The sequence below is a fragment of the Coffea arabica genome, chromosome 5e, assembly GCF_036785885.1.
Source record: "Coffea arabica cultivar ET-39 chromosome 5e, Coffea Arabica ET-39 HiFi, whole genome shotgun sequence".
NCBI lineage: Eukaryota > Viridiplantae > Streptophyta > Magnoliopsida > Gentianales > Rubiaceae > Coffea > Coffea arabica.
In genome coordinates, this window is record NC_092318.1 from 39,825,701 (window position 1) to 39,841,423 (window position 15,723).

General features: G+C 35.8%; 1 protein-coding gene across 1 annotated transcript; it reads left to right on the top strand.

Moving 5' to 3' along the window:
* The first annotated feature begins 9,516 nt into the window (after positions 1-9,516).
* Positions 9,517-15,445, top strand: LOC140007008 (cysteine-rich receptor-like protein kinase 25). The gene is made up of 6 exons (XM_072049686.1): positions 9,517-10,447; positions 13,137-13,237; positions 13,326-13,536; positions 13,830-14,067; positions 14,204-14,354; positions 15,083-15,445. The coding sequence occupies exons 1-6, from the start codon at positions 9,583-9,585 to the stop codon at positions 15,413-15,415; spliced, it is 1,899 nt and encodes a 632-aa protein (XP_071905787.1). The 5' UTR covers positions 9,517-9,582; the 3' UTR covers positions 15,416-15,445.
* Positions 15,446-15,723: the final 278 nt, after the last annotated feature.

Consider the following 15,723-nt stretch of genomic DNA (forward strand, 5'->3'; position numbering starts at 1 on the left):
AGTTACAGAGATTGATCTAATGTCTTCCTTTCATCCCATCATACGAAGGAAGGAAAAGATACTAAAAAACAAAATGGGAAAAGTCAAAAGCTAAAAGAATCCCCTCCAAAGTAGTGCTAGTCCTATGCTATTTCTATATTTCCTATCTAAGTGCTACTACTGTTGTGCGGCGTCTCTCCAATTGCTAATCCCAGAAAACTCCTAGTTAGCCCAGGAAACGGGCTCCGTTGTAGCACAATTGTGGGCCGTGGTTGTAGATCTTTTTGGAAGCTCCCCACGTATTGAATATTTCTCAAGAAGGCCTCCCTTTTTAGCACTTTTCTGCTCCACCTCCTGTAATTTAGGCCAAATACCAAATATAAGTATATATTAACAATTAAAACAATATTTGGTAAGGACAAAGCGAGAAATTAACAATAAAATGACCAACAATTAACACCCTATCAATTCCCCCCACACCTAAATCATGCTTGTCCTCAAGTATGAGAACAACAATCAAACACCAAAATTTGACCATGGTCATCGCTCCATCCCCCATATTGCCAAGATACCAAGAAAAATCATATATCAAGCATCAGTGATCAAAATCCGAGAAACATCATCCCGATTAGCTTCTAAACCACAAACTCCTCTAATTTCAGGTTAACTAATCTAAGAAGAAGGAATGACGCACAACATTTATCACCAAATAGTCCAATTATTAACCAAAATCTCAACATTAAATCCACAAATCGGCAAGCTGACTTTTATCATACACTAACACAACTTTCACTTCTTTTTTTTTCGTTATTTATTTATTTATTTTTTCAATAGCACAAAAGACTTAGTCTCTAGCCATCGGAGCCTTTTAATGCGAACTCCAACATTTGTCAGATGAAGAACCTCGGTTACTTAGCTCCTATCGCTATACGACCACGTACTCATAGAAATTATTACTTTTTGACGTGAGAATCGACACTTTAGGTGAAAACCCGTAGTTACTCAGTAGTAATGACTAGTGGAGTACAATCAACTTTATTTCACAGCCAGATAACACAATAACTCAAAATAACATAGTAAAAGAAAACAAAAATAGCAGCTGCTAGTCTCATTTCTTCAAATATAGAGAACTAAAGTTAATACTGGACCAATTCACATGAAAATGCTAACAATCATTCCCAATGCCTAGAAGAGTTAACCAAAAATTAGAAAGGCTACATAATTACTGATATTCACCAAAGGGATGCTCTTGGACTCAACCACATCAACTCGATATACTTTTATTATGAAAGCTTGACAATAGTAGCATCGAGTAGACAATCCAACATCAAATGACACCAAATAGCGAAAACTAGACTAAAACACATCAAATGACACCAAATAGCAAAAACTAGACAAAAATTAAAAATAGACGAGGTAATTAAAAGCTAAAAAGTAAAAACAAAAAGGAAACATCTGAAAAATAAAACTAAAAACATTAGCACCCCATCTAATCCCCCCCACATCTAAATGACACATTGTCCTCAATGTGGCAAAGAAACAGCAAAAGCAGGGAAAATGGGTAATAGAACTCCCCTAAAATCGGGTCAAAGTGGTGGGCGAGGCGGGAATTGGGGTGGAAAACCCGCTTGCTGCATAAATGCCGCCAAATTCTGTGTCATGACAGCCACATTGTTGTCGATGTTAATCATCCGAGCCTCCAAATTTTGAACCTGCGTCCGGAGCTGGTGCCAGTCCTCAGCCCCTGGAGTTGGAGGAGGCGCAGCGGAGGTAGACGGGCCGGGATCACCGCTATAGGTACTAAGAGGCTACTCAATCAACCAGAAATAGAATTTTTAAGAAATATGGAGACTACCAAGTGCAATGGAATAACAAATGAAAAACCTCTAGTGAAGCCAACAGACAACAGCTGAGGCTCTCAATTTGGCGATGTAATGCACAAGAAACGGTCCACTAGATTAACAATACAAATCGCTGAGCAATGGACCCCCAACAATTGAACCAATACAAGAATTCAACTCCAAATACCACAACAATTAAACTTAAAGAGCAGCGGACATCCCACCAGTTCCACTCGAACATACTCTGAGCAGTGCTAGTGTCTAAACAAATTACTAAATTTCAGCAATCAGAGACACTACCATCCAAATAACTTTCAAACAAAGGAACCAGCAGAAGTGCCGTCAAAAATTATCCCTACAGATGAAATAAAAGCCTCAAGTAGTCAAAACCCAATCATTGCTCAACAATGCAATTAGTACCAGAAAACAACCCCAAGCAGAGCAACAATTAGGCTCAACGGGACAGAGAAAACTAAACAAATCAGCCCCCACTTTTATCGACCAAGAAACCCAAGAAAAAGGGCACAAAATCTAGCAATTTAGGACCCAAAAAATACAATTGGAGGAAGAAATTCCAATACCTCCACCTGTCAAAAATTGACAGGTGGTGACGTCGCGGCAAGGAGAGAGACGCGGCAAAGAAGAAAAGGGCGAGACGGTGGGCGAACTGCGTTGGCAGGGGGCGCACGACGGTAGCTCACGGTCGTTGGCAGGAGCTGGTGCATGTGAGCTAGTGAGATCGATGGGTTGAGTTGGAGTGGAGGCGCGCAGCTGGAGTGGCAATGGTGGTGGCGGACAGTGAGATCGAGAGAGGGAGATGGCGGCCGCGCGTGAAGAAATAGAGGTGGCGACGTTGGTGGCAGTCTGTGGGATTTAGTCGGTAAGTTAGGTTCGCGAGAGGAGAGAGGAGAGCAGGTGGAGGGATGAGCAGCGCGCGGCTGTCACTTGGTGTGTGCGCCGCGATGGTGGAAGGCTGGACTCGGCGGCGCTAGTGTTTGGATAGAGGGGCGTCGGTGAAGGGTTTCGGCCAAAAGAGTGAAGAAGGAAAGGGAAACAGGGGCAGCGGGGGAGAAGAGGAAGAAAAAGGAAAGAAAGAAAGAAAGAAAAGAAAGAAAAGAAAAGAGAAAAAGAAAAACAAAATAGTTTTTGGTTTTTTCTTTGGGCTTTTTTTAAAAAAAAAAACTTTTCTTTGGATTTTTTTTATCTTTTTTCTTTTCTCAATATTATGAATAAAATTCACTTTCAAAATTCAAAATTAGAGATTAAAAGAAAATCAAAATTTTTTCTCAAAGTTTGAATACTTAGCTTTCCCGCAAACATGACGCGGGCACGTCATGTAGGCACAAAGTGAAAAGCTTTTTAGGTGACTTGACGTGGGCACGTCATGAGGGCCAGAATCCTTCTGACCATGAGCTCTCCATACGACTTGACGCGGGCGCGTCATGTTAGAGAGACACCTACCAATCATCAAAAACGAAAATTGAAATCCGAAATCAGTCAAACTCAAGGAAAACATGTTTAAACTAACAAACAAAAACGAACAAATGACTAAAAGAAATTGGGTTGCCTCCCAATGAGCGCCTTTCTTTAACGTCTTTAGCTAGACATTGTCATATTTGTTCATGGAGGATAAAATCTTGTGGCTCGTTTTAATGATTCATCCTTTATATAGTTCTAATAACCCTCGTAAATAGAGTAATCCTTGAACACACGAGTTACGGTCTTCCATGGACTAGTAAATGGCGCCAAATAAGTCAACGATAATTTGAATTCTCCATTCACTCCTTCCTCACATGCATTTATTGGTTCAAGATATCTTGCCATCGCCACTTTTAACTTATTCTTGTCATGAAATTCAAAATTTTCTGATATAATAAAGTCAATCTCCTTAACAGGAATTGAAGAATAAGAATCAGAAGAATATTGATTAAGGAATGGAGAAAATGTCACCGCATTTGGAGCTTGTTCGTTGGATTCATTCACTTGGATGAGTTGATGTTGGGGTCTCATTTTTTGTACTTCAACTTCCTTTTCAATTGCATCTTTAGATCTATTTTCTTGAGACTCTTGTAGCTCCATGTCACTTGGCCAAACAAACACATCCTCATCTTTCTTAACGTCGACGATGGTCTGTGAGGGCAATTCTTCATAATTTGAAGAATTCAATTTGCTCAGTGTTGATGCCAATTCACGCCTTTCATCTTCCATCTCTTTTTGAATTTGATGTTGACTCTTATTCTCCAGAACCATAGGCCCTTTAATTTCTCTTCCACTTTTGAGGGTCATGGCACTCACGTTCTTTGGGTTGACTTCAGGCTGAGATGAAAGTCTTCCTTGGATTTGGGATTCTAGGCGGTTAATTGCTATCACCATCTGACTCACCTGACTCTGCATTACTTGCACCTGTCCCAATTGATTCCTCATACTTTGTATGTCAGAATCCGTCTTTTGTTGATTAGCAATTAATTGCTTCATCATTTCTTCTAGAGACGGACCTGGCATGGATGATGATTGTTGAGACTCTTGCTGTTGAAAATCCATTGGCCTGGTCGCATAATTAAAATTGAAATCCTCTCACCATCCTTGATCATACCCATTTGAATAAAGGTCATACCACGTTTGATATTGAAGTGAAAAATCTCCAAAAGTATCGATTGGAGCACTTAGGCCATCTTGAAATGCACGGTATATGTCAGTTGAACGATCTGAGACAAAATAACATTCACAATTTGGAATAACCAATTGATCATTAGAAAAAGCATTAGCCTCATAACTCCTTCAAGAAATAAAATCTAGTCTATCAGCAAGATACGGAATGTTAGCAGCCATAAACTATATAAAAAAAATAAGAGAGAAAAAAAAAAGAAATAAAACAAGATGAACTCAAAAGGAAACAAATTAATTAGGCACCAGTCCCTGGCAACGGCGCCAAAAATTGACAGGTTGTCAGCCTGTGCAATAATAAAAACCTGCTCAACTAAAGTTAATTTTTGTAAATAGTGGTAAGTAAGGTCGAATTCACAGGGATTGGGGGTAAATGTTTCTTTTCAAATCCACAGTAACAATGGGGTGTTTTTGTGCAGAAGGTGACAATCAAAGAAATTCAAATGAAATCTAAAAATCAACTAAAAATTAAATAATAATTTACTAAAATCAAATGAATAATAGTTAAGGCTCTAGTCAAGAAATAATTTCAGCAATGGTTCACCTAATTGATCATCGATGCAAAGCCAATTCCAATTATTTACTAATAAAGAGGTTATAACTGCCAAACAAGCGATAACAGTCAACCCCTCCTTACTGTGTTGGTGATTAAGGTACGCCCGTTAATCACTGCTCTAATTGAGAAATAATCCAGGGTACGCCCGTAAGATTTAATGCCCCAACTGTCTTACGTATTAGAGGAGCCCTATTCTAACCAAATAACGCACTACCAGGATTATTTTATATTAGCCTACGTATTCCTCTGACACAAACCCAATCATGCCAGTTGTCACTATTTTAGAGCAATTAAACAATTACGAATTTAACGCTCTAATTGACATCAGGTTGCTAATTTAATTAATTATCCGAATCCAAAACAATCAATTAATTGAACAATCATAAGCTCGTAACCAGGGAATATGCGAATAACAATAAATAAAAGAAAAAAATAAAATTAAATCGATTTCACAATTTTTAGGCGAATCAAAGCATCCGTTATTTTTTGGCTAGAAAAGAGAATTTAGCTCATCCCCGATGCGAAAGACCCACACGAACTCGAAGAGAAAGAAGCGGCCATTGATTGGAAAATGGGCAAATTCAATTCGATCGAAGGCATAAAGAAAAGCAAAGTTGCAGAGATTGATCTAATGTCTTCCCTTCATCCCATCATACGAAGGAAGGAAAAGATACTAAAAAACAAAACGGGAAAAGTCAAAATCTAAAAGAATCCCCTCCAAAGTAGTGCTAGTCCTATGCTATTTCTATATTTCCTATCTAAGTGCTACTACTGTTGTACGACGTCTCTCCAATTGCTAATCCCAGAAAACTCCTAGTTAGCCCAGGAAACGGGCTCCGTTGTAGCACAATTGTGGGCCATGGTTGTAGATCTTTTTGGAAGCTCCTCACGTATTGAATATTTCTCAAGAAGGCCTCCCTTTTTAGTACTTTTCTACTCCACCTCCTGTAATTCAGGTCAAATACCAAATATAAGTATATATTAACAATTAAAACAATATTTAGTAAGGACAAAGGGGAAAATTAACAATAAAATGACCAACAATTAACACCCTATCAGTTTCAATGTTTGCTTCTTCACACTAATTGACTTCTTCCACCTTTGGGGTATAAGGATGTGCTTGAAAGAAAATGCAAGTTGTTGTCGCTCTTTAGATATTTTTTAAAAATAGAAGAGCAATTTTATTTATGATCATTAATCCCCAGCTGATCGAACAAACAATGTGTCTTGAACTTTTATCATTTGTACATAGCAAAGTTGGCTTCCAAACTGAGTCTATCAATTATATCATTGTACCAACGAATTATGAAGGATAGCCCGGGTTTACAATGTATACGTTTGGTAACAAAACCAATATAAAGGCTGTCTGGGTTCACAATTCTTGGAGTGTGTTATTAGTTAAAAGGAGTTTAAATTATATCAGATTCATCCTGATTTGGAACTTTTTCAGCATTCAATGATTTATTATCACCTAAGCTTTCTTAAGTATTCTATTGTAATAACATTGTACTTGCATTCATACAATCTTCGTATTTGTTATTCCTTCTTTTTTTTTTGGTTTAAAGTATTTACCCAATTTTGTCATTTAAGTTTCTCTTTTCTTTATTCTTTTCCTTATTGGACTTACCTTTTTCTATTCTTCTTTTTAATGTAACTTAGCCAATCTTTTCCCCTTTTCTTCAAGCAAAGAAAAAACCATTCATATAATTGTGTAAATATGATGGCTATCCCAACTATCAATGATTACGCAAAAAAGAAAAAGGATAGTTGATGCATTTATACAATCTTCACATTTAGCATATGAACTTTTTCAAGTGAATAACTACATCTGTGAATTATTCTGCTACATAAATAATCACAAAAAACCTAGAAATCTTGAGAATTTAAAGGTATATAAAATTCTATGAAATCCCCAAATGCATAGATGAAATTTAGAATATGGAAATTGATATTAAAAAATACAAAATTATCAACCCAAAATTATACAAGTGAATATCTTAGCAAGTGTATGGGAGATAATGGCAGATCAACAAAATATTTCTTATTCTTCATCTTGGATTTTTCTTTCCTTCATTTCATTCTTTCTTTTTCTGGGTAAGGAAAAGCCAGGGAATTGTGATGTTGTGATTGACAGGAAAAACTATTGGCACTTTAAGGAGGACTCTGTATTTCATCATTTTTTTTAAAGGGCTTGAAGCCGTTCCCTAATGGTATCTATTGATAGTTTATTGTGACGCATGTCAAGAAAGGATAGGTTGCCGTTTAGAGCTCGAAGGAATTTCAAATATTGAGATTAGTGATGGGGGTTGGTGTGGGCCAAAGTGTAATCGAATCCGGCTGAGCCTTATTTTTAACATGCTCCAACTCGGGTTCGAAATCAACATCGAGCTGGGTATGAGTTTCAATTTTAAGCTTGACTTTCCACTCCATTCAATATTTTGACTTTCGTCATGCTTGAAATTTTGATTGACTTTTTCTTAAAATTTAGGTCCTTCTATTACGTGCACTTAGTAGATTGGATAAAAGGTACTATCAAATTCTTTAATTATCACTAAACCTCAATTCGAAATTTGAAAGAAATATTACTATATCGGTTTGAAAAGAAGTTTATCACTAAACTTCTTGTGCTGACATATGAAATAAGAAAAGAAAAAAGAGTCACTTGTTTTTTTCCTGGCAGGAGCTTACGACGATGAAGAAGGTTACGATGATGACAAGACACAATTCTTAATTTTCCTGTAATCTTGCAAATCTTTGCATTTTTTTCCCTTTTTTGTTGAAGAATTTTTTTTAAAATTTTTTAGGTTAGATAATCATAGCGGTTTTGCTTAATGTATGTAGCTCTCGACGTATGAGAATGAGGTCAACGAAATGGAGGGTCAGTCTAAAGAAGAGTATATTGGATCATTGAGAAGATATGTGTACAAACGCAATTGGCAATAGGATCACAAATTTCCTTTAAATGTTAGAGCTCTTTTTGATTTTCTTCCTATATTAAAGAATTTACTAGGTTCTCCAATGAAAATGTCAAACCTTCATCATTGAAACCGAATCTTCAGCAAAACAATACTTTAGAATCTTAAAGATTCTAATGCAAAACAATAACAAAGATTTCCTTCTCTTTCTTTTCCACCTCCAATCCTCTCTCTCTCTCATCCACAGCAGGAAAGCATATATTATGGCCTACTACTTAGTAGTGTAGTGGGGATTTTTAGGATGGTCATCGCTTAAGTTAGAATATGGAGCAAGAGAATATTAGTTCCTTTTCATTCTCGAAAAACCCTGGTTCACAAAAACTGATAACATAAACGAGGATTTACAGGAGTAGCTCTATTGTGACCAGTTTCTTGCAAAAACAAAGATCAGCAACCATCATAATGGTCGCTTCTTACTGATGCTGCAGGCACCCTTGTAACTATGTTCAAAAGGTGGCTCTTAAACTTGATGAATTTTTTAAAACAAAGCAACGCGGAATTGGTCATTAATAAATGGGTAGACGTTGCTTTCCTTGAGGGTTCCTTTGAATTAATCAAAAGAAGATTAAGAAATGTAAATCAGTTTGACAAAATGGTGAACACGTATGTACTGCAAAACAAGTAGTTGGACAGTTTATTGGCATTTTTGACAACAAAAATTATTGGAAAGTTTCAATCCAATTAAAATGCGACAGACTTTACGGGATTTTATGGTAAATTACATGTAATCACCTTGGATTTTTATATTAATATATGATCTCCTTTACATTTCAAAATATCCGCATAAACCCCTATTGTTTCATGTAATATGAAAAATAGACGGAAAACATCAATGGTTACAGTGATTGAACTAGATGTGCTCCAAAAATGCATGTGGTGAATTAATAATATCCACTTAATGCTCCTACAATTTATAAATATCCACTTTAGCCCTCTATAGATTTTGTATTTATCCACATAATTCTTCTATAACTTTATACAAGGTGGTCTGATTGTTGTTCGATTTAATATTTAAGTAAGGGCAATAATAATAGTTCAACTAATTGTGTAACATAAGATTTTTTTTTGTAAAATTTCTATTTTATATGAAACCATAGAGGTTTTATATGAATATTGAAAATATTAGGGTTGTCATGTGACAATCAATGAATCTATAGGGGATTATGTGTATAATTTATCCTTTTAACTATATATAGAGAACTTTTTCTTAAAAGTATTGAACTAATAGACAGAGATTCAATTTGGGTCCACTTTACTCAAATTACAATTATCCTCCACGATGACGTTGTTTGATAGTTGTTAGCATCCTGAAATTTGCATTCCCGTCAAAATCCATTATTTTTTTTTTGTCAAACGGTAAAAATCTATTACTGACGTATTGAATTTTGGTTAGAGACCATTCAGCTGATGGTTCACGTCCAGGCGAGTTGGTTGTCTGCCAAGGTCAAGTTTTCCCAGGCCATAAGTTTTCCTGGCTTATGCAACTTTCATGGTCCCTCAAACAATACTTAATTTGGCTCCTAATCTACCAATCTAGTTTGTAGGTTGTTAGCCTTTTACTCTTTTGATGCCTTCCTTTGAAATGATCTCCAGAAATTTGTTGTTCCACTTCAAATATTACATGCTTTGTTTGCTTAGCTTCCATACCATTGAATATTGTTGTTCCACTTCCAACGACACAAACCCCTGGAACTATCTTGACTCTTACTGTGGAAATATTACATACAATCCTAACAGTCCTTCCGGCAGCATTTACAGAGCCAATCTGAATTTCTTGCTTGACACTCTGTCTTCGCATGCATCTTGGACAGACAACAATGGCTTCTATAATTTCAGTACTGGCGATGACCCTTCAAACAAGGTCTATGGCCTCTTTCTCTGTCGAGGTGATGTCAACACTGATGTTTGCAAAGAATGCGTCGCAGATGCCCGCACACGACTACTTCATGAGTGCCCGAATAAAACAGCTGCTATTGTTTGGTATGACGAGTGCTTGGTACGTTTTTCTGACCAGACGATCTTCTCCAAGGCTGATTTGGGAGAGAATTTGACTAGGCGCAATCCATTCGATGTCCCTGGACCTGACTGGGACAAATTCAAAATGGTATTGATCAATTTGTTGCATAACGCTGCGGATAAGGCTGCAAATCATACCACGGGCAAAAAGTTTGCTGTCGAAGAAGGCAATTATTCCACTGATCAAAAGAGATTGTATACCCTTACGCAGTGCACACCAGATCTATCCCCTTATGACTGCAAAAGGTGTCTCACAGAGGCTATAATAGATGTACCCGCGTGCTGTTCCAAGAAGCAGGGAGGGAGAGTAATTTATCCAAGCTGTAACCTGAGGTATGAGGTCTCCAGCTTCTATGATACTGTATCCTCTGCATCGCCAAACTCTCCTGGCGGTCCTCCTCCTAAATCCACTGAAGGTAAGTGCTTCTATGGCCGTCTCTTCTTGGAATTGGTGTTGAATACAATCTTAATTCTTACAATTTCTTGTTTGTAGTACTAAATTCACATGCCTTCATTTTAAATTCATACCTTTAGTATTGGAATTAATATTATTGAAGTTAGTAGAATATGTAAATATAGGATGAGGGGTGTGAATTCACTTTCAAACGAAAATATGTACCTATAGAAGACCGCCACGTAACTTATTGAATTTTCTAAGTCAAATTTTAGTTGAATACGCAACAGTAAGATTTCAGCATTGGCAGATCACATGCAAATTTGGATCCATCATTTGTCATTTATGGACAGTAAATTTAGTCTTTTTGCAAGCATTAGGACTGTAATAACTATTGAAGTAGAATTGTTATGGTCATTGCGGAATCCCTTTAACCGTGATGGCCTGACGTGCGAAAATGGGTTGGGCACTTTTGCATTACGTTTTTATTTAGTTATCTATCCATTTATCTATTATATGGTTTTTAAAACTCATATACTTATGTTATAATTTTATTTTGATTGCTTGATCAGCATACATGAATATAAAGTGCATTTGAGAAAGTTTTTGCATTCAATTTGCTAGAAACATTTACATAGTGTAAAAGGGTTTAAGTTCATGGAAAATTTTGCAATGATTAATCAAATGGAAAAAGTTTGGTATTTTTAGTTTAACTTTTGAGTTTAACTAAAATAGTACATGAGTTATATTATGAATGGTATTGATAGCAAAATTGATGTAAAAAAATGAAATTACTATGGCATAATGCAAAGAAGAATCCATTTTAGTTTTTCCACTTTAAGACAAAGACATTGAAGAAGATCGATGATGTATTGTATGCATGTAAAAGATTTTCTGTTATAGTGCAATATAATTTGTTTGCTAGTTTGAAATATGATATTAAATAATTAAATTAATGTTACTTCTTTGTGGTTTAATGTTTTACCTCTTAACCCCTTGTGGTTTCAAAATCGCAATTTTACCTTAGTTGTGCTTTGGCAACGTGAAGCCATTTGATCTTTCTTTGTTTTGTGACAAAACTAGCTGTCAAAATTTTGAATACAATTATTAAGAACTAAAGTAAGAAGAATTTCATATTTTAAGAAATAAAGTGCTTAACTTTGAAATTTAATGATTAAAGTGGTAGTATGTCTATAGTTCAAGAGCCCAAAGTAGAAAATAGCTGAGAAAAAAATATACAAGACAAATATTAGCATTGAAATCAACCAATACCATATTTACCCTCTTTGAAGTTAATTTAGCCTAAAAAGGAAAAATCAGTGATCCACTTTCAAAGAAAGTTCAAGGGGCCAGGATAATAGGATAATTTCACATGCACAAGAGATCATGAGGTAACACACTATATGCTTAGTGGCTAAGGTTGAGACCTTTGGATTTAGAGATCTTAAATTCAAATTTCCTTTCTCCTCCACTTTTAAATCCTATCATTGTTTTCTTGCCAAATAAAATTTTTTTACATTTGTTTCACAATGGATTTTTTGTTTTACTTTTTATTTCATCCCCTATTGTTATTGAACCTGACGTGACCCTAGCAGTTGAAACAATCAGCCCAATGAAATAGGCTATAAATGAGTTGAGTAGAGTCGACTTTGGTTTAATCGATTCAAACTTGACTTAGTTTTATCAAGCTCAAACTCGAGCTTGAACTCAACAAGCTCTCAATGTAACAACTCGAGCTCGAGCTTAACTCAAATTTGAATCGAGTTTGAATTCAAACTCGAGTTTAAAAAAATTATTTTATTTTTTAAAAAGGGAATAAAATAATAATTTTCTTAACAAATAATAAAATATTAGGAATATATACATAACTTTACTATTAAAATAAAAAATAATATATATATATATAATTAAGCCGGCTTATGAACTAATAAGCTGAATATCTTTGAACTCAAGTTTGAATTCGAGTTCGACTTGATCAGGTTGAGCTCGACTCAAGTTCGATGTTGCGTGGTGTGAAATCATCCAGCAAATAATAAATAAGGATTTGCACTTCAACACAAGGCTACAAGTGCATAGGGTAAAGAATGTTTTGGTGATTTGTCCAAACACAGTTAAGCTATTGGATTTTACTATGGGATCAAACTTTACATTTTTTTATCGTAATTTTGACCCATTTCGCACCGTCAAAGTGTTTTGTACAAATTGAATGACAAAAAATTCATAAATGAGAATGAATTTTAAGTATGTTGTTCTACTTGTGGAAGTAAAATTATTGACATAAATAGACTGTTATGAAAAATTTAGGCACATAAATGGTGAGAAAGTAATAGAGAGGATCTGAACTCTAGCTTTTTGTCTATGTAAGGCTGTCTCAGAGTGACTCTACCTCGAAGTTTAATAAACTTGATCTCCTATGATCAGCTGACTTTCGAAGCTAAATTAAACTAACTTTCATCCAGGCAAAGGGCGAAGCCCCCCGCGAGCAGCTTTTTCAATTGCTGTCCCATTAATTGGGGTTGCTGTTGTGCTATTTGTCATGGCTTTAGTTTTCCTGAAAAGAAGATTGCGGAAGAGTCGTGTTGCAATGGCACCGGAAACAAGTGGTAAAGTTTATTGATTGCAATTACAGGAAACCTCAGAGGTTTTTGAACTAATAAATTGAGTGAAGTTGCTTATCCCTGGTGTAGATGGAGTTGCTGAAATCCTAACAGCCGAATCCTTACAGTATAGCTTAACTGAAATTCAAATTGCCACAAATAACTTCTCTATGGATAACAAAATTGGCGAAGGTGGATTTGGTCGTGTATACAAGGTCTTTGCGTGAAATATTTTGCTTTTGTGAATTTGAATATCTACACATTTAATATTTCAATTAAATTCTAGTATGCATGTTTACTCAGGGTGTACTTGGTAATGGACAAGAAGTAGCTGTCAAAAGGCTGTCAAGGAGCTCAGTGCAAGGTGCAGAAGAATTTAAAAATGAAATTGTAGTAGTTGCAAAGCTTCAACACAGAAATCTAGTTCGGCTATTGGGATTTTGCCTGGAAGGAGAAGAAAAGATACTCATCTATGAATTTGTTGCCAACAAAAGCCTTGACTACTTTCTCTTTGGTGGGTTCAATCTAGACATACTTATAGTAATTTTTTGTTGTTCCATGTGATCTTGTTCTATTTTACTTGACTTGCCATTTTATGGAAATGACGGACAAATTGCCTCTAGACAAATGTTTAATTTTGGTTTAGACCCTTAAACCACAGACGCACTCAAACTTTAGTTCTTAAACTTTAATTTTGGATACTTCACGGGCACAAATATTAATTTACCTATTTGATTATGCTTTATGGAGTTATTGATTTAATAATTCTCAATGCTAGCACAATATATTGTGTTTAAATTTGTGTAGATCCAGAAAATAAACGATCATTGAACTGGTCAAGACGTTACAATATCATTGGAGGTATAGCAAAAGGACTTCTTTATCTGCATGAGGATTCTCGTCTAAGAATTGTTCATCGCGATCTCAAAGTAAGTAATATATTATTGGATGGAAATATGAGTCCAAAGATAGCAGATTTTGGCATGGCAAAGATTTGTGGAGTTGATCAATATGAAGGAAACACAAATAGAATTGCTGGGACAGTGTAAGTTTTGCTCCCATACTATCTTTTCTCACATAATATCACTTTGAATCTTTCATGGAAAATTAGGTACACGTCCATTTGATTCCATCATTCGGATTATCTTTGTACTGATTATAACAATCGTTGAGGCTTGTAGTGGTTATATGGCTCCTGAATACACAAGGTGGGGTCAGTTCTCACTAAAGTCAGACGTGTTTAGTTTTGGGGTTGTAATTTTGGAAATTGTCACGGGCAAGAAGAGCAGTGACTTCCATCAATCTAGAGATTCCGAAGACCTTCTAAGCTATGTAAGTACAAATTGCAAAACCTTTGCTATAGTTGTTACTTTTTTTTTTTTTTTGGCTTTTGCAGAACTGGGGAGGAGGATTTGATATTGGCACTCCTAATTTTCAACCTTTTATCTTTTCTTTTTTTTTTCATTATTAAATTCACCTAAACTTGCAATACCATTTTTTGTGTGAACCAGACCAAACTGGCACGATAATTTATGAACTACCTGCCCTAAATAACTACGTATTTCTGTTTATGTGATTCTTATGGAAATTTTTAGATGTCGGATGCAAGACTTGTCATAATTGCTATTCTTTCTCTCGTTTTGTACGTTGTCACACACTCAGAATAGAGTACTTGTGAATTTCAGTAAAGACCATTGTACTTCTTTCTCAGGTTATACTTAACTACAATGATGGGAAAAAAGGTTGCGATTCAAAATCTTTTATGAATAAATCTCATATACACTGACAGTGTATACATTATCACCTTTAGATTCATGATATATGTGTAAATGTTAAAATTTGAAATTCAAATTTTGCATAGTTGTTGTTCATCCAACGCTGACAACAGTGTGTACACTGTCAGTGTAGGAAAGATCAATCCATCTTTTTATATGATTAAGCTTGAAATAGAGAGTATTGACAATTGCCTATTGTGAATATTGACATTTACCTGTATATCTATTTAAGCTGATTGAAGTTTTTAAGAATGTACACCTTATGAGTGGGATTATTTCGAAAAGGCTTGGAACCATTGGAGACTCGGCCAAACTTTAGCTCTTTTGGATTCAAGCATTGGAGATTCTTATGCCAGAAATGAAGTCATTCAATGCATCCAAGTTGGCTTACTATGTGTTGAAGAAGATGCCAGTAAAAGACCCACAATGGCTTCCGTGGTCTGCATGCTCAATCCTGCTTCTGTTTCCCTACCAACTCCACATCGTCCGGCAGTTTTCCGGAGCAATGGATCGGAGAGCAGGGTAGACGAGCTGAAAGTTGATCAATCCAACGCTCAAAGAATTTCAGCTCCAAGCTCTGTCAATGATGCATCAATTACTGAACCATATCCCAGATGAAGGAAGAAATAGGCCAATTCTGGAAGAAAATATCAAGTTCATCATCAGCATTATGTTGTAGATTTTGAAGCATGATTCATTTACCAGGAAGGTATCTAAATTTGCCCACTATTGTTGGAAATTAGGGAATTTTTCTGACAGGTTGTCAGCTTGTGCAATAATAAAAACATGCTCAACTAAAGTTAATTTTTGTAAATAGTGGTAAGTAGGGTCGAATTCACAGGAATTGGGGATAAATGTTTCTTTTTAAATCCACAGTAACAAAGGGGGTGTTTTTGTGCAGAAGGTGACAATCAAAGAAATTCAAA